Source organism: Paralichthys olivaceus, chromosome 13 (genome assembly GCF_024713975.1).
Source record: "Paralichthys olivaceus isolate ysfri-2021 chromosome 13, ASM2471397v2, whole genome shotgun sequence".
Lineage (NCBI taxonomy): Eukaryota > Metazoa > Chordata > Actinopteri > Pleuronectiformes > Paralichthyidae > Paralichthys > Paralichthys olivaceus.
Window position 1 is genome coordinate 2,991,741 of NC_091105.1, and position 26,686 is coordinate 3,018,426.

The 26,686-nt window shown below is 43.5% G+C and overlaps 3 protein-coding genes across 6 annotated transcripts; all 3 read left to right on the forward strand.

Annotated features, from left to right (window-relative positions):
* The first annotated feature begins 1,853 nt into the window (after positions 1-1,853).
* Positions 1,854-10,434, forward strand: LOC109639796 (ubiquitin-conjugating enzyme E2 E1). 2 transcript variants are annotated; one of them, XM_020103449.2, is made up of 6 exons: positions 1,854-2,162; positions 4,063-4,246; positions 4,876-4,926; positions 8,324-8,456; positions 9,257-9,404; positions 10,180-10,434. In XM_020103449.2, the coding sequence occupies exons 2-6, from the start codon at positions 4,092-4,094 to the stop codon at positions 10,275-10,277; spliced, it is 585 nt and encodes a 194-aa protein (XP_019959008.1). In that variant the 5' UTR covers positions 1,854-2,162; positions 4,063-4,091; the 3' UTR covers positions 10,278-10,434. The 2 variants fall into 2 exon arrangements, with proteins under 2 accessions (XP_019959008.1, XP_069393801.1); XM_069537700.1 differs by having other exon boundaries at positions 2,133-2,261.
* A 4,327-nt stretch (positions 10,435-14,761) lies between these two features.
* On the forward strand, positions 14,762-21,517 carry nr1d2a (nuclear receptor subfamily 1, group D, member 2a). The gene is made up of 8 exons (XM_020103427.2): positions 14,762-15,398; positions 17,622-17,858; positions 17,948-18,036; positions 18,150-18,294; positions 18,418-19,154; positions 19,242-19,427; positions 19,866-20,076; positions 20,201-21,517. The coding sequence occupies exons 1-8, from the start codon at positions 15,368-15,370 to the stop codon at positions 20,398-20,400; spliced, it is 1,836 nt and encodes a 611-aa protein (XP_019958986.2). The 5' UTR covers positions 14,762-15,367; the 3' UTR covers positions 20,401-21,517.
* Positions 21,518-22,739: 1,222 nt separating this feature from the next.
* LOC138404798 (macrophage mannose receptor 1-like) lies at positions 22,740-25,710 on the forward strand. Of its 3 annotated transcripts, none has more exons than XM_020103433.2 (7): positions 22,740-22,808; positions 23,618-23,707; positions 23,859-23,906; positions 24,335-24,739; positions 24,845-25,186; positions 25,275-25,366; positions 25,446-25,710. In XM_020103433.2, the coding sequence occupies exons 1-7, from the start codon at positions 22,799-22,801 to the stop codon at positions 25,566-25,568; spliced, it is 1,110 nt and encodes a 369-aa protein (XP_019958992.2). In that variant the 5' UTR covers positions 22,740-22,798; the 3' UTR covers positions 25,569-25,710. The 3 variants fall into 3 exon arrangements, with proteins under 3 accessions (XP_019958992.2, XP_069393799.1, XP_069393798.1); XM_069537697.1 differs by lacking the exon at positions 22,740-22,808 and adding an exon at positions 23,153-23,294; XM_069537698.1 differs by lacking the exons at positions 22,740-22,808; positions 23,618-23,707; positions 23,859-23,906 and adding an exon at positions 23,152-23,294 and having other exon boundaries at positions 24,361-24,739.
* Positions 25,711-26,686: the final 976 nt, after the last annotated feature.

Consider the following 26,686-nt stretch of genomic DNA (forward strand, 5'->3'; position numbering starts at 1 on the left):
TGACTCATTAAAGAAAAATGACAAAATATGTAAATGTGTAATTCAGTGTAATGGCTTTAGAATTTTCTTTTAATATACATTTAGCTAAAAATCAGTGTTGGGGAAAATGTAGTGTTATCTTTTAGTTTCTCACTTGGAATAAAGAATATTAAATATTTCACAAGGTTTTTTAAAGACGTATAGTCAGATAATTAGAAACACAAACAAAGCTGCAGTAGTAGGACGCATCGAGACAGATTTCCCTGATCATGCTTGGACATATTGTATTATAAATGGCCGGTAATGTGCATAAATAATAAGACGCGTGCGAGCCTGCTGGAGAGCCAGCTGCAGGACGTCTGCCAAACTGGCTGCAGCCACCACACCTGCAGTGATGGATGCTGGGATAATAACAGCAGATGTACAGTAAACTTGGCAAAGATTAGATGGAGGGATTACGTTGATGTGTTGCAGTTATACAGTGTGTCTCAATAAACTAGACTTAAATCTACTGTATGTCAAGCTGCTCTGCTATGACTCCCTAATGTGTCTGGCCTTTACGCGAGAGATTACAGGGATATAGATTTCATCATTTAATGCCACTGTGAATCATGGCTTTGTAAGCGTAATCATTTTACAGCTTCGGCGAAGTTAAGAAACTTGATGGGAAAAGAATGAAAGAAAGACTTTAGAGCTGCGTTTAAGACGAGGACGTGCTTCTGTCAAAATATTGACACAGCAGTGTTCAGTCTAACAAGATTACCCTGTTAACCTTTTCAGCTCGTGTATCCACGAGCAGGTAACTGTGCATAATGTTCTTCACGCCTCATTTAATCACTGCAAGGCCACGTTTCCACCTTCTTATTTACTACTCGTTCCATTTGATGCAGTCCAGATAAGCTGAAATGTAGAGTCTTTAATTTAAAAGATGTAAAATCACCCACATCAACAAGCTCTTATCTGATTCATATAACATGTTTATGTTTCGTGTCTCTGGTGCTACAACGGTAACTGGTTAGTTATGAGTCATTCCGACTTGTTACCACAAGCCTGTGGTCAGTTTTAGAGGTTTTTCAGTTTCCATCGATGGTCAATGATGCAGCAGCTTAGTCATCGCTGAAGTTGTATTAAATTCAATTTCCTGAATATCGTAAACAACACATCACACATTTCCGGTCTGTAAAAGATACTCCAATAAATGTATGAATGACTTGAAGAATCAAGTGCCATAAGGTTTTGTCTGTGGGCGTTAAAATGTTAGATATCATTAAATTACTATACATTTTAGCAGCTTTCTACTCTTGTAATTGGTGTAATATAGGACTGCAACTTTTAATTTTAATTGTGTATTAATGTGCTTGGTATTTATTACCTGACCGTAAATAGACACACAAAATAATAATTAACATCAAAATGACTGAGACAGTTGTCAGAATGAATTTTGTGTATGAATTAATCACAGCATGGTTGAACAAAGCATCATATGCGATGTTTTATAGACATAAATCTGAATCTGCAATGAAATTAAAGTCATCAGACGAATAGAGCAAGTTTTAAAATTGTATTCAGATTCACCCTTTTATTGCTTTTACCTGTTTTTTTCAACCTCTTCTCTTTACATCTCTTTTATTTTGAGTTTAAACTGATTTGATTTAGTCTCTGTGTTCCTGTGCAGCACCTTGAGTCCCCCGCTGTGAATGACGCGTGCTCTACAAACTAAACTGCCTCTGAAATACAGTAAAACTCACATTTATAAATATAAAAATGAATGAATATATATATATATATATATATATATATATACACATGCAAAGCACAAGTGTTAAATGGACTTTTCACCAATAATCCTGTTTAAATCGTGAAGTAAAAATAGTTTTGCATTCTGTTGTTTGTAATTTTACAGAGATTAGATATTAGAGGAAATAAGTCAAAACTCACGAGCTCCCGCAGCAACGTGACGCATCGTGACTACAGAAGCTTTAATTCGACGCAACGTCGTTAAAACAAATGAAATGAAACTAGCGTTGGTTCTGCATTAACCGGAGCAGGACCCGGTTATTATCTCCAGACGAGGGACCGGCGCTGCTCAGCCGCTGCAGCCGCGGGAGGCTACTTCCGTTCCGCAGAGGGCGACAGGCAGCAGCCAGCGAGACTGTGGCGGAGGTCCAGACACAATAGACGGGGTAAGTTGGACCGGAGAGCGGGGCGAGCGGCGTTTCGCGGTGTGGCCGCGGCGGACGGGTGGCCCCGGTGGCCCCGGGTGTTTCCAGCCGAGCAGCTCGGTTCGTTTGTGGGTTTTAAAAAGACGAGAAAACAAACGAGACGGCGCTTAGTTGGTGGCACGGAAAACGGGCTCCGGCTATGTAGTGGCGCGGAGTGTTTCCCCGGCCGTTGTGTGTGTGTGTGTGTGTGTGTGCGCGCGCGTGTGAGCGTGTGTGTGTGACGGGTTTAATGTTTCCTCGTCGCCCTCAGATTAAAAATGTCTCCTCTCGCTTTTTTATTTTTATTTTTTAAAAACACACACTACCGCCGCACCGAGTCCCGCGACGAGGACAACCGACGGCTGCGGTTCATTCCAGCCCGTCGTCGGCCCCACTTGATGGGGATGCTTAGCAAGCAGGTTCCCCCAGCTGCGCTACTCCAAGAAGTAGCCGCATCCCTGAAGTCGTCGGGCCCGTGTGTTGAGAAAGGAGGGAGGAGGAGGAGGGGGGGTTGGTTAGCATCGTGTACCCGGGGGCTCCTCCGCCATGATGAAGCCAAAACTAACCCTGGGTCTTTTTTTCATTATCAGGGTTTTAATTTAAAACATGGCAGCGTTAGCTTCGGCTGTGCGGGGGTTAACTGAGCTCTTAGCTAGCTCGTCGGCTAAAGGCTGCTTGTTCACCGTCACGCAAACGTTAGCTTAGAACGGCTTCGTTAGCCCCCCCCCTCCTCCTCCTCCTCCTCTCTTATAGTTAATTTACCAGAGTACATGTATACGAAGACTTCAAGTACAAATATACTACTGTCAGTGTATTCATGTACTCGAGGTACCCAGCAGATATGTGGTATCACAAGAACACTTTCATTTAAAGTGATTAATTCACCTCAGTCATCAAGTTCAACCTGAAATATAAAACCTGAGGATGACAGAGGACAGGTTCAGGTTGGAGAACATGGTGTAAACAAAACTTTCATGTTTGGGTTGAACTATCCCTTTAAACTTTAAACACCTCTCAGAAAATACCTGGGTTCCTGTTTACCGACCAAAGTTTGACAGACGATGATAAACCTTCAGGGAAGAGGCAGCGTAGAGTTACCTCACAGCGTGACTTTATTGACGTTAACTTATTTTGTCGTCCTTTTTCCAGCGTTGAACCATAATTCCCTCATAATGAAGTCGTGGATTTTGAGCATGACAAACATCAGTGTGATTCAATTTGGTGCATGTCCTCTCCACTGACATGGAGGAGGCAGGGTTGAGGACCTGGGCTTTATGCTCTAGCTGCAGTTTTAGGGAGCTGTCATTAATCTGTGGTCTGTGATCCAACCATTGTTCGATTGAATAAACCCAAAAATAAGCGTGCGTGACGGAGAAGTTTGCCCCAGCTTCACCCTCATTCAACCTCCGAACATTACAGTGTCCTCTGGCGATCTCCGTAACGACAATATGAAAACACAGACACAGAACAAACTCTAGTGTGCACCGAGAAGATTTTTGGAATTTAAAGTGATCTGTGGGAAGAGTGGGTGTAAATTCCTACATCAAGAATAGAAAGCCTGCGATATCCACCACAGGAGGGGGGGGGGGGGGGTTCGTCAGTACCGACTCAGTAGGACGCCCAGAATTGTACATGGCAAAATGAATGTTTGATGCTATTTATATTTTTAACTTCATACAGTAAAGAGTCAGAGCGAATTAACATTTAAAGGAAGATTTGACGTCTCTTTGCTGCAGCTGATGTTGCAGGTGTTTATGAAAACATGAGAATGAATTTGTATGAGCAGTGAAAGCAACATATCGGAGGGCAGGTGAGCGTCTCCTTCTTTCTGCTGTACAGTGACGTAGTCAGCTGATTTCTGCCCTGTTGATTTCTTCCTCAGGTTCCGGCTCTTCTTTAATCCAAACCGGTATGTCGGATGAGGATTCCCGTGCCAGCACCAGCTCTTCCTCATCACCACCTTCCTCCAGCCAAACCAGACAGAGGGACACGCCTTGTAAGAAGAAACGGGAGAGCAAAGCCAGCATGAGCAAGACCTCCAAGCTGCTTTCCACCAGCGCCAAAAGGTAAAACAAATGAAACCGCAGATTGTGTAATGCTTGTTAAATCATTTATTATTCCAGTGTAGCTCACAGTCAGTCCCCTGATATTGTTCTCATCTCGTGACTGTCTGGTAATAATTTGGCGTTTCTCTTGGGCAGAGCGGCACATGACATTAAGCTACTTTTAACAATAGTAAAAGCAAACACACATGCATTTTTAATCTGATTTTGTTGCCGCTAGAAATCAGATTTCTGAGCATTTAATAATACATTTCAGAGAGTTTTCCAGCACCTTGCATCATCTTTCAGGAGTCATACAGGGACACATCTGAGTACAGAGGAGGAGCCCGTGCCAACTTGCACATAGAAAGCAGCGTTTATGGACCATAACGTACACAGTCACAAGATATGTTGTGTTTACAGTAAATGACACAAGGCTTCCCCTTTTCTCTTCTGGAAAAAAAAGACAGAATTCTTCTGCACAATCATTTAGTGAGTTTCACTACCATTTTTTAGACAGTGACACAGATGAAAAATGTTCACAGACCAACTGATTCATTTCTAAATAAAGCTCTGAAGTTTCTTTTTCTTCATCCTATGTAATTTTTTTATGATTCTCCAGAGGCTGATTATGATTTGTTTTTTCTGTACAGGATTCAGAAAGAGCTGGCTGACATTACACTGGACCCTCCACCAAACTGCAGGTGACTTTCACTCTCTGTTTTTCTCTGCCAAGTACTTTGGACACCGGCCTTTACTACTCTCTGTGATAAGCCTTCATTTTGTAAAACATCCGGTTGTATCTACACATTATTTGATAACTGGGTGTGGAGATGTTTTTACCTCAAAATAGTTTGACTTAGAAAGGACCAGCTGTAAATGTGGATCCAGCTCTGATGCCTGGTCTGTTACGTCATTAGACTATTTTTCACACGTGTTCATATAAACTGACAAGTGAATAAAGTCTCTATTTAATACATTAGGAACTTCAAAACCATCCTGTTCAAATACAGTAGAATCTGAAAAAACATGTGGGCAGGACATTTTTCCACAGTGAAAACTATCATGTCATTAGTGTCCTTTTGTACTTTTCAGTGGCTCCAATGTTTAACTGAAATTAGATTAGATGATAGTATCAACCACTTTAATATGGGCCGTGCTGCTTTACCAGTTGTCACGTAACTACACATTATTCTTCAGTTTTTAGGTGCAGATGTTCATGCACCAGAATTATATCAAGCGCTCCTCACATATGAAGTAGAAATAGTTCAGTAACAGTTTGCCTTGACTAAAACTAAAACATGTTTTGTGGACTGGTTCAGGATTGATGTGCAATGGAAGCACTTATGCACTTTGTATTGACGGGACCACAATATTCATTCTTCTCATCAATTCAGTGCAAGTGAACAATCAGAGCTGTAATAGCATCTACCTATGTTTTTTAAAAACAATAAGGACAAGGTAAGGGTTATGCTTTCGTTTGGAGAAAGGCAGAAAATTAAGCAGCACCTTCTCAATCAAAAGGTCATAGTAGTTATGTTTTCTGCACTAGTGCAACGGTTTGTTGTTTTCTGCTTATTTGGTAATAAACAGAATATTTAGATGTTCATGACAAATCAATCATCAATCTCTTAATCTGTTTTTTGGGAAATTGTAAAGAGAACGTCTCACTAGTTTCTGACAAAATCAAGTAATTGGGAACCTAATCAGATAATTAAATATCTGCTGGCCTGTATTCATATGGTGTTTAACACACAGAGTTAAGTATTAAGTGTGTTTGACCTTTCTGCAGCTCTGCGTCAGTGTTGTGTGTATGACTTACCTTTAAACTGGATGGTCTGGACTCAAAGCTCTCTCCTGCAGTGGCCAGAGGCAAATCACTGAAGCTCTCACTGCTTCAGGCTGGTGTTCTGCAGCAGAGTTGACCTCTGACATCCCACAGGAGAAAAAAAAAAAAAAGGAGTCTCTCTCATCAGGGCGCAGTAGATCAAACAAGCAACCTCAGGCCACAGAGCAACTACACAAGTGAACACGCCTGGATGTTTTCTGCTGAATGGAAGACAAAGGAAGTGGTGTTTTAATTCACAGCCGAGGAACCACACTGTTCCTCCTCTGACTTTATTCAGTTACTGCTGCTGCTTTTCTCTACATTATTTCTCATGTAGAAAAAAAACAAAACTGCTTTTCGTGCTAATTCTCGGTGGGAAAACTGTCGCCAGGCAGAAGCGGTTGAATTGCATCGTGTTCTCTCTACCTAGCGCCCCACAGGCAGCCAGCCTACATTTGAAAGTGGGTCTGTTTATAAAATCAAGCTGTTAGTTTGCTGCAGGGAAGAACCTGAAACAAACTGATTCTTAAGTTTACCACACAGCAAAACAAAAGTTTTTAAAATGTGTGTTTCAGGAGTTACTTGCTGTTTCACCGTTGAAAACATCTCGGTGCAGAAATAATAATGTCCGTCTGTGTCTGGAACTGTTTCAACCTCAGGAAAATACTTTTAATAGCTCTCTCTGATGTTCATCAAACAACATTCATCCCCTATGATATCACAATTAAATGATCCTGTTCCAGACGCTGTCACCCTCTGATGTCTGATGGTAAATGCAGATAAAGTTTTCATTTGTCACATTTCCAGTCGTATCTTTCATCGCACCGTTAATTAGCCCAAGCTGAGCTCTCAGGATTGATTTCCTGTGCCGTAGTTGGAACAGAAACTCTGCCAAAGATCTGTGTTAACGTTGATCAAAAATGCGCAGCAGTGAGCAACATCTACCCCACCCCCACCCCCTAGAGTTTTGGATCAATACTATTATATCTTGTACTCATGACCCCCCCCCCACCCCAAGGGGGTTCAAGACCACATGTACTGCATGTGAGAGGGGTAAAGGCCCGGGCAGCTTTGAGGGAAAATCAATACAGATTACAGATCATGACACACAGACACATCGCTGGGGATTCGCTTTGAACTGAAGCATCTTCTGAATGATGCACGAGGGAAAATCAACTTTCACCGCTCCACATTTAAAAGAAAAATATACTGAAGTTGTTTTAACCGCCAAAGTCAGTCAGTGGAAATTTGCTTGCTTCTTTATTTTCTATCCAAATTATAATTTTTCTAATGCTAATCCAGCCAAAACATTCACTTGGACCTTGGGATGAAAAAGGTATTCGTTTGTTTTTCATAACTCAGGAATGAACGTGTTGATTATGGTTAATTTCCAGACAAATGTGTAATTGGAGAAAAGTTTATGAGGTGATGTTCAAAAATATTCTGGAGCTCCTCCAGAAATCAATCAGCCTTCAACTTGGTCAAGACACAGCAGCAAGTGTTCTTACAGTGTGAGCTCATCACATTCATTCTCACCTCGTTTCACTGGTTAACTGTGGTTTTTAGAATCAATTTAAACATTTGAATCCTTGTTTTTAAATCTGGCCGTACCTCCACATCCCTTACAGCCCTGCTCATACACTACGATCTGCGAGAGCTGTAAATCTCTGTACCCAGGGCAGGACTGCAGAAAGGACTTTCACTGTCTACACCTGTGGAATAACTTTCCTTCGTCAATCACACACTACCTCAGTGTTCTTTTATAAAAACGCAATTTACTTTCTGTGTTTTAGTTCTGAAGCACTTTGTAAACCTGTTTTTATTGATAATTTAAGGGAGGAGATCATGACCATATTTCTTGCAACATGACCTTTTGGAAATGTTTCTTTCGGCATCTCCTCCTGCTGCTGAATGAAAAGTGTTACTTTTAGTGGTATTTCCCTGAAATGACACGTCAGGCTGAACGGAAGTCGTATTTATAGACACTTTAGTTTAACTCCTGCTGAAGAAAGAAACACACTCACACTCCAGTAAGCACATGAGTACATGGATGACTGTTGTACTGTAGTACTCACTCTGGTACTCGCTGCATCGATTTGGCCGTTGATGTCGATTCAACCAGCAGAAGACGACACCAAACAGATTCTATGAAATCTCACTCAGGGTACGCTGTGGCAGATGAATTTAAAATGCAGTAGATTCAGCAGGGAACAATAATAATCCCGATGTTCACGTCACCCAGTGGTTGAATGTTTGTTCTCTACTCTCTGCAGTGCTGGCCCAAAAGGAGACAACATCTATGAGTGGAGGTCGACCATCCTGGGACCACCGGGCTCCGTGTACGAGGGAGGCGTCTTCTTCCTGGACATCGCCTTCACTCCTGACTACCCCTTCAAACCCCCCAAGGTACTGAAACTGACGCCACGTCTTTCAGCCTTTAACCTACCTACGCAAACAAATCAATTGTGAAGTGTCTGTTGAATCCAGTGACACATTCGTGAGTTTGACGGTTTACCTCACACCAGACACACACACACATGAGTGAAACCCTAATGGTAAGAACATTGGTTCAGGCTCATTCCACTGGAATCATGAAATAAATGTAATAAAGCAAAAATATTAGTCTGATAACCATAAAAACAGACCATGTGGAAAATAAAAGGAGGCATAACAATATTTATTGTTTTGTGGCTTTTTATTCTGCTGCTTGTTTTGTGCTGACACAAACTCTCAGCTCATGTTCCATGTCTGCTGTCGTGTTTGTGAGAATGGAAAGTTTGGTTTAGTGTGGAAACCACACCAGGAAATAACCTTGTGAAGTGAAAGGAGGAGAGATGAGATTTAGAAACGCTCACACGAGACACCTTTTTTCAAAGCACAGGTTTTTCCGGCCACTTGTTTGTTTCAAATAATTGAGGTGTCACTGTTGCATCGGTGGCACGATACAAGTTTGACAAGATGGGGTTTCCTGGCATGTTGAAGTTCCTCTGTTGAGCCACCAGAGGGCTTGTTTTCCTCCAGAAGACAAAGGGAATGAAATCATTGACTGTTTAAAGCTGAAGATACAAAGTTCTACAAAGTTACTGAGTCCACACTTACTTCCTAATGTAAAACAAACTTTTTACATTTAAATTCAACATTAAAAACTCTTCTTTAGCGTCATCATCCGTACACATGACGTTTACACACGGTTCTCATTGTTGCAGGTGACATTTCGTACGAGGATCTATCACTGCAACATCAACAGTCAGGGGGTGATCTGTCTGGACATCCTGAAGGACAACTGGAGCCCTGCCCTCACCATCTCCAAGGTGCTGCTGTCCATCTGCTCCCTGCTCACAGACTGTAACCCAGGTGAGACCGCAACACAAAGATGCACACGTCAGCAGGAGTGGACTTTCAGTCATTCTGCAAACTTTGGTTTAGACTAATTAGGTGTTGATTGTTCTGGGTGTAATATCTAAGTTACCAGTTTGTGTTCCGCAGAAATTCAGACTCAGTCATTTTGTTGCTACTTTTGACACACATATTAATATAAATAAATTTAGATGTTCTCAGTTTCAGGGATTTGATATGAATCAGCTTTGTTTACAAATGGCACCCAATCAGCATTTCCAGGATTTTATAAAAGAAAGGAAATCCTAAATTTACGTTGGTACATTTTATCGCTGTGAACAACTTGACAGGAAATCCAACGTCATCTGGACGTCCTGTTGTAGGTTTTATAAATTGTACTCGGCTCACATGAATGAAAGCTACGAAGGACTTTTCACATGTCGTGAGCCATTTGGGCCCATTTTCATCTGAGTGCTGCTGTAATTACAGTGTCTATGATTCTGCTCAAGTATGAATAGTTTTACTCAATAATGTAAAAATCCATAAAAGACAAACTGAAACTGCTGAGTTATTGAACCGGTGCTGAAATATCCCCAGCACCTTGTCAGTTTGAAAGCTGCTTTTTATAAAGTTATTATTAGAAACTAAGTGTCCAACAAAACCAGAAATGTCAGATGAGGAAAGTTCAAATTCACGAGACACATTTATTTGACCTCAAGGGTTTTTAGTTTTTTCTAATTTGACGTCATGTGGAAAAATGAACTGATTTTTATTGAATTCTTTTTCCGTTCAGCTGATCCCCTGGTGGGAAGCATTGCCACCCAGTACACGACTAACAGAGCGGAACATGACCGAACAGCCAAACAGTGGACAAAGCGATACGCCACATAAACCCACAGAGGACGGCGGTGGCGGGTGGAGGGGTGGTCTGTGTTGGGGGGGTTATTTCTATCTCAGATTTTTAGTACTTTATTGTCTGGTATATTTTTTGCTTCCTGATTAAGTTATCTCCGCAAATATGGTAATAAAGGAACACAATGGAAAGGAAGACTTGTGTGTTTCTTTTTTTTTTTTTTCATTGTTAATTAAAGGGTGGATTCTAAATTTAAACGCTTTGTGGTCACGTCAGCTGTAAACGCTAAATGTCATACTGGGAACACGAAACCACGTTTTCCAATTGATGACTATTCTGATGTTTTTGATGTGTTGTTGTCCCCTGAATATGATAATGAGTATATTTAAAACACTTACACATTAGAGGTTGACAAAAGTTAAATCTTGCAAAGGTTAAGAAAGTTTAAATGTGTACATGGATCTGTCCCCTTTATCGAATCCGCTCCAAAAGTTATCAGGTTCCTTCTTGGCTCATACTCGATCGTTGATACCTGTCATCGGCCCGTCGAGTCCGGACAGACCCAACAACGCGGGCCGAGTTCAGACGGAACCTTTGAAACGATGTTTGGTTCAGGTTCGGGTTCGTTGATGTTATTAATTCATTCAATATTTGTCTTTTATTAAAGCACCAACACAATAAAAGAACACGTGATGAAACATTTTATTTGTGTCACCAGGTTTACTGCACAACCACATCTGTGAAGTTTGACCGGTTCAGACCAGATTCTTTTTAAACACGATCAGATAAACCTTCACAGAGCCCGGCTGCCTTTGTCTCTCGAAATAATTCTCACATATAAATAGTTTCAATTCATCATCACGGATCCGCATCCAACTTGGTCCATGCACCATCCTCCCACTAAATGTCATAGAAACCAACAAACAAAAACCCAGACAGGCTGAAAACATGATCCCGTTGGTGGAAGAAACAAAACAAACTCTTAGAAAACATGTGACATGCTGCAAACCCTCATTTCAGCCAAACTCTGAGTGATTGTAATATTCATCATCTGGGATATTCAGGCGTCACCCACTAGAAACATCAGATCTGTGTTTCAGTGTTGAGCTCTTTAAATACTTCTGCAGTCATGGCTGACGTGGTCCTGATGATCTTTTGTCCTGCAAAGACTCAACGATCCCTCAGAGGCCTGAACTCCGGCCGCTCGGCTGAGTCTGGGAAACAAACACTCTGGGTAAATGTTAGTAGGACACTAAAGGAATTCTCTTTATTTACTTCACTAATCTCCTCACAAATCTGCCTCTGTCATAAAAGAACAAGTTAATATTTCACCGATCTCCACTGATCAAAACACAGCTGGTGTTGCACACGTGTGGCGGTTCATCCCAGACTCGATATATCACATTTCTGAGGTCAGCAGGTTTTCCATGTGAATCATTCACGTTCAGATCAGTCGCTCACACGGCAGCTCTGTCGTTCAATCAGGGAGATTTACGAGACAGAGAAGAGTAAACATGTTTTTCCTTGGGAGGAAGTCGCCAAAATAAAAGGTGGAGTACATCACGCTCTAATAACCTCTCGGCAGATCGATGGGACATGAGCCAAACGATGGATTGAGAACATTTTTTTATTATTTTTATTTACACAATGGAGTAACCAATAACCATTTAAAAACAAATGCCCAGCAGGTATTTACCGGATCTCGGTGTGGAAACAGAATCAGTCATGTTTAGAGGACTGATTGAAATGAGTTTGGCCTCAGCGAACGTTTCCACTGTCCTGAGTCCAGTTACTACTCTGACCCTGGAGTTGTCCTGGTCCAAACTGTGACGACAAACAAACTGTTGTTTCAGCAAATTATTTATCAATTCAAGGTTTTGACATTTGAGATCCACACGTGAACATGAAGATCAGAATATCATCTTTTATTCCCTGGTTTTAAATTCTCAACAACTTGCACAACCATTTTTCATGTGTCAAATATCGGAGCACGTGATTCGAAGCGTGTCGCGTGCTGCAGAGGTGTCACCTTTTAATTTGATTGTCTAACCGTGAAATAGGTGTGGATGTCTGCCCGTGGTTGGTTTGGTTTGTTGGAAAGGTTAAAGCAACGTGAGGAGCAGAGAGAGATGTCTACGAACAAGAGGGAAAGACCCGTCGACCCAATATCGTCTGAATTTCACCTCCTGAAGAGGAAACTAACACGAAACGAAAGAGGTCACGAGATAAGGCTTAGCAAAATATGAATGCGTAGGTTTGATGCAAAAGAGTGTTTTGCATTAAATATGAAACTTTGCATCTTCACAAATATCTGTTCCTTTTTTTTTTTTATGTTCAACTCTTAACTGGCCTCATGTTCATCCTGTGAAGACAGAACAGGAGCTCGGTTTTGTCTGTTTCTGAAAGAGTTGACTTTATTTGTTTTATTTTTCTTCCAGTAAAACGTGTGTCGAACGTGACACGGAGCTACGAGCCAGCCCCCCCCCCCCCCGTCATCAACTGTGGGCATCAGATATATCTCTAAATGACACGGAGCTGGCATGAGTGCCAAGAACATAGTGTTCTTACCACATAAGATCTGCCCCTTATCCTAAAAATAGGTCAGATGGAAGGAAGATAGGTAGTTAGGGAAGTAGATAAGCCCACACGTCCAAACAAGGGAAAAGTTTTTCTAACCTGATGTTTAAATCAATATATTTCAGAAAATAAGAAGCATTTCGCTGATATAAATAAATATTTCAATTATTACAAATACAATTTCCATCCTATTACAGTATGAAGTACTCCATAAAAATGTTTATATTTTAAAACACCTTTCTTATTGAATCCTTATTGGTTTTTTTCCCCTGAACTTCACTGTTGTCCCATTTGACTGAGGAGGTTCTGGGGATTTCCATGGTTCTCGAGAAAATGACAATATGAAATTTCACTTAACTCGGAATTGTACGAAGAGGACTTGTTTTATCTGTAGATTATTGTTCAGCATCTTCGCTGCGAGTCTGGTGTTTCCACGGAGGCGTCATCGAGAGCTAGAATGAAGTCAGCCAATGGAGTCAGCTCGAGAGGGTCTGACGGGAAGAGAATCGTGGTGAGCTGATGTCTGCAGCCAAAGATACTCCAGTTAATCAAGGCCTATCATCGGCATTGTGTATTAACCCGCCCAAATCAACTGATGCAACTGACTCTGTTGTTATATCACTTCTCTCTTGTTTGACACGTGTATTAACTGACACAGGGAAGTCGTTGTGGGCAGTACGTGGAGGTACAGTGGGACGTCCACTAACCAGAAGGTCTGTGGTTCAGTCCCTGGCTCCTCTTGCTAACACTGAACTCCCAGATGGTCCCGGAGAACTGTGTCCTGTGATATTGAGAGATTTGCACAGTTGGGTTGTTTTGTTGAGGTCTCCTGTGAACCTGAGGTCGTGGACACATGCATCTATTCACATGTAGTACATGTATTTAAACATACACACATGCTCCCACTGCACGTATACATATATTTACACATGTAGTGTATATGCAAACACACGTTTTATATTTTATGAAAGAGAAAAACAACTGAGTCTGATTTATATTGAACTCAGAGTGTGATTCATCATCTCCAATCTAATGGGTTAATGTAATTTATAGTATTTAATGGATGATCTATATCATATAAGACAATTATAGACATTATACATAGATAACTGGTGGATTTGATCTTTAAAGGTCCAGTGAGTGAGATTTAGGTGAAAGGTTCCATGGGCAGAAATGAAATATAATCCTAAAAAAATAATCCTGGTGATGTTTTCACTCGTGTGTTTCATCTAAATTGTACTACTTGATGCTTTCTTTACCCTAGAGTGGGCCCTTTATATTGAAATACTTAATACTACTCCTCTCTACGGAGGCCGCCATGCTTTTTTGTTTTTTTTACAGTAGCCCAGACTGGACAAACTAAACAGGGTTTGAGTTTTTATGACAACTGAAGGTTTCCACAGGTTCTCCTTCATGTTTGGAAGCAGAGGGGGAGGGGGAGATGAGGGGCGTTCAGCTGCAACACGACACTTCACCACTAGATGTCACTAAACTCTTCACACTGTCCCTGTAAAGAGATAGTTCACTGGAAAATGAGAATTAACTCATTATCGACTCACCGCTTCGCCTATGGAGGAGCTGGGTGACGTGTTTGAGATTTGGTGTAAATGACCCTGTTCCAAGTCATTTCATGTTTTTCTTCTCTTGTTTTTTTTTTTTTTTCCATTTCCATTTGTTTGTTTACCTCTGATACTCCAGAAGTGTTTTACACTTCACCCACTCGAGTAGATAAGAGTGAACGATCCCTTTAAGATTTAAAATCTTTCCCAAGTGTTTTTAGTTTTTTTTAAGTGTGAAGCAGTTTTTCCTTAAACACTGTTGTCGTTCATGTCATGAGTGGAGTACACGGTTTGTGTAGTATTTGCTGTGAAGTAGAATGTAAGTGTTGATTGAAGTGCAGGAGAGACGCAGCCTGTTGTTTATGGACTCAAACCTGAATGACTCCATGTTCCTCCAGCACAACGTGTGTGTGCATGTGTCTGTGTTTGCGTGTGTGTCTGTGATGCATGTGTGCAGGCTGCATGTCTGTGCTGCTGCTCCACGCTTCACGTTGTGCGATGCAACGTGACCTGCTCCGTTCGCCGTCCCACTGTTACGCGTCAGGCCGCTTGGCCCCGCCCCCCCCCGGGGTCTGAAAGTGTGTCACTGGGTTAAAGTGGCTCCATCGGCCCGGCCAGAGGGGCGTGGCCGACAAATGGGTCACATGGGCGAGCCCCACTACTGAGAACATTCAGTTCTCTCGACTCAAACCCACAGACACGCTCACAGACACTCACTGACACACACACACACACACTGGGAGGGGGAGTTCCTCGTCGACGTCCTGTTCTCGCTCAGAAAGTAAACGCCGCTGGATGAGACGCAGCTCCGGTGACTCTCACATCTGGACCTGCAGCTCCTCCTCGGACATCGCCTCCTCCGGTGTGAGCTCCTCACCTGCGTCTTTCTTCGCTCCTCCGCTCCTCCGCTCCTCCTCGTCGTTGTCTTTACGCACCAGTGGCACAAGACCCGGTCCGGAGTCCACAGCCTTGAGTCATCCCCTCCGTCGGAGATGCCTGAGGACGTCGGGACAGCGAAGCCTGGTAAGAGAGGACTGGTGTGTCGTTTAAAGGTCTCTGCAGGGACACGGTGGTAGTTCGGGTTCTGTCTGCGTGCACCGTGCAGGGACTCGAACCGCAGGGGTGGACATGTTGATGTCTTCATTCATACTCGAGGTTCCAGCTTTTATTGATTAGATGTAACATTCATGGGACAGGATGTCCCCCTGAGACATGTATGTCTCATAAAGTGCAGTCATGTTTTACTGTTTAATCGATTTGCTTGTGAATGAAACTGATCCAGAACAGGGACACTTGTTTCTCTCGCTGATCATTTATAACACTCAGGATGTTCACTGAAGTTATTTATGTCTCATAGTTATAAATTCAAACATACATGAGTGGTTTGATTCCACCGGATGCTCAATAATAATAACAATTAAACGTCGTTTTATTCAAACTGCGGGTTTTTTTCAAATGAATGACCACAGTTGGGAGCTGATCCAGAACATAAACAGATATTTGTTCTGAGCGTTTCCAGCTCAATCATGTGTCAGGACGTGAGTTCACGGATCATGTTCCATCGGGGAGTTCGGTGCAGCGGGGTGAAGACGCGGGTGTCGCCCTGTTCCTGCGCGTAAAAATCGGGGTTAACGCGGTGCCAGCGCTTCGCGGCGCTTCAGATTTGACACAACAACAGTGTTCCACTTCCCGCTCACATGGACACCGTAGTCTAGCCATGTGCCCTTTGTGTACACGCTTTCTGGAACACTCTCGCGATTGGCCGAGGGGCGTTCCATTGTGGCGCACACGTTTCTGTGAGAGTCGCCCGCGATTGGCCGGCGCGCAGCCCGTGACGCACAGCCTTGCATAATCCGGTGTGTGCTGCGCGCGAGGCTGGACTGCAGGGTACACGTGAGACGGAGGGAAAGAGCAGCAGCTGACCTAGATTTGTTTTTCTCCTCCCTCCCTCCTCACCCCCCCCCCCCCCCCTCCTCCCTCCCTCCTCCTCTTTGCGCCTCGCTTTCACAGAAGTACATGACAGGTCCACGTGTGGGTGGGCCGTGAAAGAGAACAGTCATGGTTGGGGTTAGGTAATCGTCTGTTCTGACTTTGAAGAAAAACACTTCACACTTTTTTTTTTATTTATTACACAAATATTCCACACACACTAAAAAAAAAAAAAAAAAAAAACAGATGATCAACTTTTCTGATTAAATGTTTATGGTTTGATTCTTTATGAGGAAATTAACTTTGAGTATTTCTGGGTTTTTTAAAGGAACCACAGTTCATTCGTCAGCTTCGTTAGATTCTGCATCACACCTTTAAGAAGGGTGCAACTAATAAAATCTATTATTTATACGTCTGCCTGCTTCATTCCTGTTAATCTGTTAATCGGGTTGTTTTTTTTTTTTAAATGTAAATTTCCCAGAGTCCAACTTCAAAATTCAAATGACCCTCAGTTCGAATCTTGAAGATATTCAAACTGGAGAAGCTTCAACAGGACAATACCTCATCAAATCATATATATATATATCTATATATATAGAGAGAGAGAGAGAGTTATAAATGACTGACACACTAATGTTTATCGTAACCAACCAGTGACGTTTAAAAAAATATCTTCAACATTCCTTCGTTTTGGAACGTGGCTCCAGGCTCTTTCTCTTCTAGCTGTGGCTCCGCCAAACTTTAAATTCCACATTCCTGAGACACAAAGGTCACCACTTGTTTTCTGGCCCAACGCGTCGTTATACAACCCGGCTGTGGATGTTTTTGTTCCTACAACTGCTGCGGTGCCCCAGTGCTTCAGTGACCCTGGTCGTCAAGTCAGCGCAGTGCACTCCCATAACATAGAGACCCAGCATGTTATGTAACAGTGTTATTCAATCAGAGGCGATGAAGCAGCTCAGTCAGAGAATAAACCAACCAGGAGACACTCCTGTGCAGCCTGGGTGTGTCGGAGGTACTGTACCTGTGCTGCCAGGAGTTTGTGTGTTTCTTCGATTGTTGTTGCACTGATGACATTTCTTAGAAACAGGTTTTCATGGAAACAGGAAGTCATGTCTCGAGACGGCACATTTTGCAACGTGCGCTTGTTGTAATGCTGTGGATTGTTTTCATACCAGAGCATCAGCAGCAGGATGAGACTAAATATCCACAGTATCAGTGTTAAATGCAATTTGAGCTGCAGACACCAACCACGCTGTAAGAACCTCTTTCTAGTAATTCATCCACTTTAACACGTCATCTCTTTCTTCTCCACAGGGGGCGTGATTGCCTACATTTCCTCCGGCTCCTCCTCCAGCCAGGAGTCCTTCATGAGCACCAGCCCGAGCCGCGGCTACATGTCGACGTCGCCTCCTCTGTCCCGCCCCTCGCTGCCCAGCAGGGCCGTGGGCATGGTCGTGGATATCGCTCCACCGGCCAAGAGCGGCAACCTGCGCGGCCACGGCACGGAGAAGGCCGGGCGCTCCTCCACGTCCGCCAAGAGCAGCATCACCAGTAAGTGCAGTTATTGAAACAACTAAACCAGCGAGCAACACATTTTTGTGATCTGGTGCACGTGAATCACTGCTCTCTGTTCTCTGCAGAAATCAACGGCATGGTGCTGTTGTGCAAAGTGTGCGGCGATGTGGCCTCGGGGTTCCACTACGGCGTGCACGCCTGTGAGGGTTGCAAGGTGAGACATGTTCCGGGAATGCAGCGTTTTGCGTCCCTGCGGGTTCAATTCATACTGTCACTGTGAGGGTTGGAGCTCAGACGACTCATGCTGTCTGTGTTGTGGTTCCTCAGGGCTTCTTCAGGAGAAGCATCCAGCAGAACATCCAGTACAAGAAGTGTCTGAAGATGGAGAACTGCACCATCATGAGGATCAACAGGAACCGCTGCCAGCAGTGTCGCTTCAAGAAGTGTCTGTCTGTCGGCATGTCCCGAGATGGTGAGCAATTTAGTTTACCTTCAGTCTGTGTGTTTTATTCTTACTCAGTTAAATCCAAAAGCAAACATCAGCTGCCGATTTACTCATAAGCCTCTTTTGTGGTGTCATTTTTTTTTTTTTCAGCCGTGCGATTTGGCCGCATCCCAAAGAGGGAAAAGCAGCGGATGCTGCTGGAGATGCAGAACGCCATGAACAACATGATGAGCAACAACAGCCAGCTGCACAGCATGCTGCACGGCCACCAGAGCCCCACACTGCCCATGGAGGCCATGACCAGCGACGCCAGCTCTTCGGCCTCCTCTTCCTCCTCTTCTGCTTCTGACTCCCCGTCGTGCTCCAACCCCTCGTCGCCGCAGTGCCCACAGGACTCGGAGTCCGTGGTGTCTATGGACACCAACTCCAGCTCCGCCTCCTCCTGCGCATCGGACAGTGGTGAGGACGAGGCCGTCGTCACGACCAGCAGGCAGCACCAGCACGCCTTAGAGTTCAGCCAGCAGAGGTCGCCGAGGCAAGGTCAGGTCTCGTCCTCGGCCGTCACCGTTGCCCTGGAGACCAGGTGCGAAAGCCGCTTGGAGGAGCAGCAGCAGCAGGAGAGCTGGAACTCGTGGAACAACAACGCAGAGATGGGAGGTTTCCAGCACAGCTCGTACAGTAACAGCCAACACGTCACCAACGCTGCTTTCAGGGACGAGAGGGGCGTTTACCAGCAGCTGCCCCAGCAGCTGCCCCAGCAGCAGCGCAACAGCGCCCCTAGCTGCGAACCCTCAGAAGACGGCCAAAGACAGAATGAATTTCACACTCAAAATGCCTCAAGTGGTTACAATGGACCAACCAGCTGCGTGAATAACAGAGCACACCTGGTGAGTAATTCATGTTTCACACGGTTAGATCTTGAAAGGCGCCCGAACACGCTCCCTGACTCACCCTCTGCTCCCGTGTTCCTCCAGGTCTGTCCCATGAACACCTCGCCCTACGTGGACCCCCACAAGCCAAGCCAGGAGATCTGGGAGGAGTTCTCCATGAGCTTCACCCCGGCCGTGCGGGAGGTGGTCGAGTTCGCCAAGAAGATCCCAGACTTCCGTGACCTTCCCGAGCGCGACCAAGTCAGCCTGCTGAAGGCTGGAACCTTCGAGGTAAATGGTCAAACAGGCGAAAACATGAACACCTCATGTTGTTTTGTGCTGAAGTCCAACACGATGGGTTCTAACGTGTAGAATACAGGACCCAGTGTGGCCGACAGTCCGCTGGGCGCTGACTAACATTTGCTCTGATAACATTTAAAATGAAAGAACTCTCTGTGGGTTTTGATGGAGACCGTCCAGCTTCTGCTCCTGAGGCTGTGACACCTTTTTTAATTCAATTATTTCAAAACAGTTATAATTGGCAACAAGTGTGACTTTTTCTACAAATTCAAATACATAAAAACAATTTTCTCATCTACAAAGATTCGTTGAGACGTCAAACATAAAACAAAAGAAGCATGAAAGTTGTAACTCGGTTGTTTTTAGACCATCTGCACAAGTCAAACCAAAAACCTAAAATCCCCCTTCCCTCCTCGTCTCGACTCTCAGGTGCTGATGGTCCGATTCGCGTCTCTGTTCAACGTGGTCGAGCGGACCGTAACCTTCCTGAGCGGCAAGCGCTACAGCCTCGACACGCTGCGCTCACTTGGTGCCGGCGAGCTCCTCAACTCCATGTGCGAGTTCAGCGAGAAGCTGGCGGCGCTGCGGCTCGACGCCGACGAAATGAGTCTCTTCACCGCCGTGGTGCTCGTCTCAGCCGGTAAGAACGCTTCACTGGTGATACACAGATTAATGTGACTTCTGCAGCAGATTCAAGCAATTTAGGATTTAGTCTAAGAGTAAATGATCTGTAGTGTTAATGAATGTGTGTTTGTCCTCGTCAGATCGCTCAGGGATCCAGGACCTGATCGCGTTGGAGGCCCTGCAGGACAAACTGATCCGGGCTCTTCGAAACCTGGTGATTCAGAACCACGGCGAGGAGGCGGCCACCACGTTCACCAAACTGCTACTCAAGCTTCCCGAGCTGCGTTCACTCAACAACATGCACTCAGAGGAACTGCTCTCCTTCAAGGTGCACCCTTGAAATCTTCCGGATGGGGACGAACCCATGTCCTCCACCTCCTCCACACAACTCCACCTCCACCAGGACCTGCCTCTTTCCGCCACCCCCCCCCCCCCCGCCCTCTGTACTCGACCAACCCAGTTGCGTGTTTGTTTCTAGAATGTATTGAAAATTATTTTATATTCTATTTTTGTTAAGTCGACCACGTAGGGTCTGAAGAGAGAGGAGTTTAAAAAAAACGTACTGTATTTATAGGAGGTAGCTCACGCTTGTGGCACACGAACACACGCAAGTGCACGTGTGTCAGAGGTGCTTAGTTGCGCAAAGCTGGAGCCACTCTTCTACTTTCAAGTGACAGAAGATTACTTCATTGGCTTTAAGAAAAGACAGAACAGAAGCTGATTAGTGCGTCATTTGTTTTTATTTTGAGAATTTACGTTTCCTCCAGAAGCCATTTAATTCCAAAGTGTATTCTCTGATGAGCGGGTGAATGTGAGAAACAATATTCGCTCACCGCATGTTTGTTTGGTCCAATATATTTTGACTGATACATGTCAGCAAGAAAGGCAAGCTATCAGACGACGTATCGAAGAATGTGTGACGATCGCTGCTAATGCATGGCTGTACTTAATGCGAGCAATTTACAACCCACCTGGATCCTCTCCCTCAGAAAGCATTCATTGTTTCCGTGTGTACAGTGTTGTTGTTGTTTTTTTTTTTGTTTTTTTTACGTGTTCACGTCAAACTGCCTGTTCACTGCCTGGTGATAACTGGGGGAGTCGGTGACGCCACTTTTTCAGCGACGCTACATTTGCACAAGCTCCGACGCAGAAACCCAAGTAACACAAAAACCCACCAGACAGTGTGACGCAGCCTCGTGTAAAGCTCTGTGTACATTTTTTTCCCCCCCGATGTCTGGTTTTCATGACACTTTTTTATTTCGGGATCAGACTTTGTGTGCGTTCAGCATAGCACTGAATTTGACACTTGTTTTTGTTGTCATCCATTTTGTTGAAATATCTGTTTCTTCTACCGGCAACTCTGCCACATGTAAATATCTATATAAATATATATATAAATATCTGATGAACATAGAATATAAAAATGATATAGTATGAATAAATTCAAGTGAGGATTACTCCGTGTACTTTGTGTTTTTATTAGAAGTGAATGAATTTATTGGAAGCGTCATTAAAACAGCTCGATCCTTGGGGAAGGTAGCAGTAATCACAGTCCTCCACTGTGTGGCGCTGTTTCCTTACAGCAGTTTGACTTGCACTGAGAACATTAAAATGAACTTATATTAGCGATGGAGTTCAGAGCCTACAGATCAGTGATCAGCCTGCAGAGCAACTTCAGCAGCTTAGAATGAGTTTATAACTATGAACTTTATGAATTTAACACTTTTCAAAAGTGCAGTTACAAAGTTTACTTGATATAAATAAGGAGCGGACGAGAGCGGACTGAGCTGAAGGTTTTAAATCCTCACACTTTGTTTATATGAGCTCAGATGATGATGGATCATGATCATTTTATTCATTTATTCTCTCTTTATTAAAACCAGTGTCTGAAAGTGTGAATGTCCAGTCAGAGTAAGTTACCCTCCACATCTGCGGCCTCTCGTCCCACAGTGTGTTTTAAATGAGTTCGCTCTCTGTGCTCTGAAGTCAGTGCCTTTATCCTCACGAGTTAAAATACTGATGTTTACGAGTAATTCTCACCATGTTCGTCTCAGTTCCACGTGTTAACATCAAGAGGCAAAGGACAAAGTGCAGCTCAGGCTAATGGGAATGTTGTTGAATATAAATATATCATTTTGTCGACATTAGAAGCAAAATGAAAGCGATTCTCTCTTTGTTTCATGGAAATCTGTTCAGTTGTAAATCTGTAAAACAAACGTGTACGAGGATCGAGTTAAAAATCAGGACCAACTTAAAAAATATTCACATTTATCACAAATTAATCGTGATGTTGGTTATTTAACAGGTTATTGATCTTTCATGATGAGTTAATTAGTCAAACCTTAATTGTTCTTGTTCTGTAGCTTAACATTTTAAATTAGCAGAGGGAAAGAAACACTTGTTCAGGTTCTCTCTTGGCTGATGTTTCTTCCTTCCACCAAGTTTAGTGCGAATTCATTCTGACTGAAAAACACATCCTGTCTGTCTGTATGAAGACTCCCACTCGTTTCCAGTTTGACTCGTTGGTACCAGACGGAGGCGAAGAGCTTTTCTTTCTTCCTCCCTTCTCTCCATTTGTCTTCCACCTGATCGGTCCAGTCACTGGTTTCTCCTCTGACCGAGCCGACCAATCAGCATCCATTAATAGATTGAGCACACCTGAGGGGCGACTCTTCGTCACTCCTCTTCCTCTCTGCCTGAGCTGTGAGAAGACGTTGACAGCAGTTAAATAGAGCTGCATGTTGTCAGGTAGGACTCTTTATAATTTCATACTGAGGAAATAACGTCTGGAGACACTGGGTCAGTTAGTTAGTGTGAGTTCAGGTAATAAAAGATAAGACATCAAACTTGAAATAATTAAAAAAGATAAATCACCTTAAATTTAATTCAATCAACGTGCACCGAAGAGGAACCCCTCATGGACATCAGTCCTCTTAATGCTCCTGGTTTATTGTTTTCATCAAGATCCATGAATTCATCTAAAAATTCCCACACCCACATGGTAATCCCTTCAGGTGATTTTTTGTTGTTGTTGTAATCTAACTTTTAAAACAACCAACAAACAGACGGACAGGAGTGAGAACCAGCTCCTTGGTCTTCGTACTGATCTCAAACGAAATCACACATTTTCAAGCCGAATGTAAAAAGTGAACAGCTGAAAAGACGAATCTGAAGAGAGGAGAAAAACATTTCTCCAACAGCCCTGAAGAATCCAACCTGTCATCGAGCATCAAGGTAAACTATAAAAATATATCATACACTGGTTTGATGTGGGGGGGTCCCCTAGGTCCCTTTTGCCTGGGCCCCGCAAAGTCCCTTGAAACACCCCTGTTATTCCTCTGTTGGTGATTTTGAATCGAGTTCGTGAACAAAACAGTGAAATAAAAGAAAAAGTTTTCTCTTCATCATGGACACGAAGATGAAGATGTTTGGATGTTAACGACCGGACTCACCTTTTACCAAGTGGCGCTTTGCATATGAAAATGGTTTCAAGCTCGATATAGTTTTCAAGGGCGTCAGAGCAGATGTTTCGGTGTTTGTCGTCTATAAAAACTCAGCGGCCGGATTCTACACCGGAGAACATCTTTATTCTCGCAGAGGATCAGTCGCACGGTCGGCCGAGGAACTGCAGGAGAAAATAAAACCAGGTGAGAAATGTTTTCTTTTGTTCTCATGTTCCGTCAGTGTTTTTATGGCTCAAACAAAATAGTTGTTTAAAATGTTTCTTTAAAGTTGCTTTAAATTGTTAAAACCCGGGAAGGAAGTTGTTCAAAAGTTCTTCTTTCTTTTTATTTGCAGTAAAATCAGAGATGGCTTTTTATGTGACTCTGTTTCTCCTCTTCTTGGGTGAGACACACACACACACACACACACACACACACACACACACACACACACAATTAATTCAACCTCAGCTCTATGTATTGCAATCGTTGATCTTCCTGTGTCTCTGGTGTTAATTGCTTATTTGATGCGATGGATTGAAACTAGATTGGTGATTGGTCGAGTGTGTTTATCGGCGGGACATCGGTACCCATCCGCTAACGAGGTTAGCGAGGTTAGCGAGGTTTGTGGTTTATGCCAGGGAACTGATTGTTTGTCGTCATGACGATGGTGCCAGTTAGTGCTCTGTGCATCAAATTAAAATTTCAGCTTAACATGAGTTTTTAGACTTTTATCTTCGCAGAGACGTTCACAGCAACATGAGGAAAAACTGAATTCATGTGTAAAATAATTCACTGAATACTAACGATACGTCCATTATCGACCCCCAGGATGCATCCTCTGCTCTTGCTCTCAGTTCCCGCAGCGTCAGTACCGCTACGTGCACCTGGCGATGAACTGGACCAGTGCTCAGAATTACTGCAGAGAGCATCACACCGACCTGGCGACCTTCGAGAGCGCGGATGATTTACAGAGGCTGAAAGCAGATTTTTCCTATGAATGGGCGTGGCTGGGACTGAGGGACGACCCCAGATCCTGGCGGGAAACTCTGGGCAGTGACACCAACTCCTGGAGATGGTCAGCGACCAATGAAACCAGCAGAACCGGTTATCGGCCCTGGAACCAAGGTGAACCGAATGCTGGTGGTGGATTGGAGATGTGCGTGTGGATGAGAGCAGATGGAAAATGGAACGATGCTAGATGTCTTGAAAAGAGTCATTTTATTTGTTACAGTGGTAAGTAAACGTTTGAGCTCATACACTTCCTCTGTATTATCAACTGAATTAACCTGTCGGATAAAACAGCAGAAAATCTCCACTTCTCTGTTCGGTCTATTGCAGTGACGAACCAAAAGGAGCACAAATATCACTACATCGAACTTTTGAAAACTTGGTTTTCTGCTCGGGACTTCTGCAGAGAACGCTACACAGACCTGGCCATGATCGAGAACAATGCGGAGCACCACCAGGTGTTCTCTGTGAAACCAGCCGGGATCACGGCTTGGATTGGTCTCTACCGAGAGCCGTGGACGTGGTCCGACATGTCTCAAAGCTCCTTTAGAAACTGGAAGAGGACATGTCCTAATAACTACCTGGGCAACCAGTTCTGTGTGGGGGAGAATCGTCTACATGAGTGGAATGACTTACCCTGTGAGGAGAAGTACAGTTTCATCTGTCATCAAGGTAAAGGGGTCAATGACTCAATCAAACGTTGCAGCGTGTGTCTCTCTTTGTGTCGTAGGTGCGTTTATAGATTTATTGTACTTTTCAGATCCAAAATGGACGACGACGGTGGTGAAGGTGAAGTTCCAGACTGATGCGGACATGACTGATCCAGCTGTTAATGCCCAGATCCTCCAGCAGGTACAACTCTCTTGTAAGATGCAAAATGACCTCAGGGAAGGTAAATGACAGGAAACTGGCCCCTTCCTTTGTCCCTCAGCTCGGTGCCCTGCTCACGAGTCAGACTCAGGCTCCCCTCAGCGTGCGGTGGAAGACTGAGCCCAGGAAAACAACAGACAACCTCACTGACAGATCTCGACCCGGTCCCATCGTCCACCTGTGAAGGAGTCACAGACCTTTGAGGACTCGCAATCTCTCTGACCCCTTAATTCACACTTGGGGAACGTTATGAGAATATGCCAAAGAGAATTACCCACAGTTCATAGCTTTATATCATAGAATGAGCAACCGATATCTACATCGTATAGCTCCGTGCTGATTTTAGAATTTGCGTAGCTACTTGTCCTGTTCCTTCATTATTTAAAACTCTCGTCCACTCTGTAAAAAGAGTCTGAGCCTGAAAAACGTAGTATTGTTCAAGGCTCACACTCGATCACTGATCAGCTCATTTCAAGTATAAAGCCAAATCCACACCACAATGTTTTCAAACTATATTTTTTATCTTGTAATATAAGTGAAGCAACAGGGAGATGATTCATTTCAATTCAAGTGCTGCTAAAGTCAAGACGCTAAATTGAAATCGTTGCAAAACACCAACACAGCAGTGACGATAAAAACTAAGAAGTTGTTTGTGATTTCTTACGAGACAAAGTGTAACAGAGGTCGGGCCAAGGTCGTCGGTGAGCAGTTGTGAAGATCTCAGTCAAATCACTGGAGTTAACCTCCGGCCACCAAATGAGACGCGTCCGATACGAGTAAATCAGACGTTTGAATTAAATTCAAATGGTCTCACAGTTCCTCCGTGAGAAACCAAATCCCACCGGGAAAATTTGCCTTTGACTTTGATCTGAGCTGGGAGGTGATTGAACCTCCTGATGATTTGCGTCTCTCAAACTGAGATACTTTGTCGACAGTGGAAAAATAACAAACAGAGGGTTTTCTGTTGCGTTAAAATGAATTATAATGTGATAAAACATAAGAAACCCAGGTCTTCCTGTCAGAGGTTTAGTTGTGAGGCATCGTGACATTATCCAGATCTGAGAGCGGCTTTTGCAATTAATACACACTAGTTTATTTAATTTTATTTTCCTTGAATTAATATGTAACTTCAAGTACTTAATACTCGTGTAGAAAGTATAAGATGGGATTTAAATATATTTTATGTAGAGAATAGGTGTTGTTCAGTTTAATATATACATATATATTTAGATGACCGCAATAACAGGATGTGGATAGTTATATATATTCTGTCATCAGTTTGGTAAAGTTAAAGCAGCCGTT

Bases quoted from the DNA above. Each gene is read 5' to 3' on its own strand.
- LOC109639796 (XM_020103449.2), top strand. From the start codon at position 4,092: ATGTCGGATGAGGATTCCCGTGCCAGCACCAGCTCTTCCTCATCACCA. The intron at 4,927-8,323 runs GTGACTTTCACT...TACTCTCTGCAG, and splicing joins GACCCTCCACCAAACTGCAG to TGCTGGCCCAAAAGGAGACA. The intron at 9,405-10,179 runs GTGAGACCGCAA...TTTTCCGTTCAG, and splicing joins GCTCACAGACTGTAACCCAG to CTGATCCCCTGGTGGGAAGC.
- nr1d2a (XM_020103427.2), top strand. From the start codon at position 15,368: ATGCCTGAGGACGTCGGGACAGCGAAGCCTG. The intron at 17,859-17,947 runs GTAAGTGCAGTT...TGTTCTCTGCAG, and splicing joins CGCCAAGAGCAGCATCACCA to AAATCAACGGCATGGTGCTG. The intron at 18,037-18,149 runs GTGAGACATGTT...GTGGTTCCTCAG, and splicing joins ACGCCTGTGAGGGTTGCAAG to GGCTTCTTCAGGAGAAGCAT.
- LOC138404798 (XM_020103433.2), top strand. The intron at 23,708-23,858 runs GTGAGAAATGTT...TTTTATTTGCAG, and splicing joins GCAGGAGAAAATAAAACCAG to TAAAATCAGAGATGGCTTTT. The intron at 24,740-24,844 runs GTAAGTAAACGT...GGTCTATTGCAG, and splicing joins TCATTTTATTTGTTACAGTG to TGACGAACCAAAAGGAGCAC.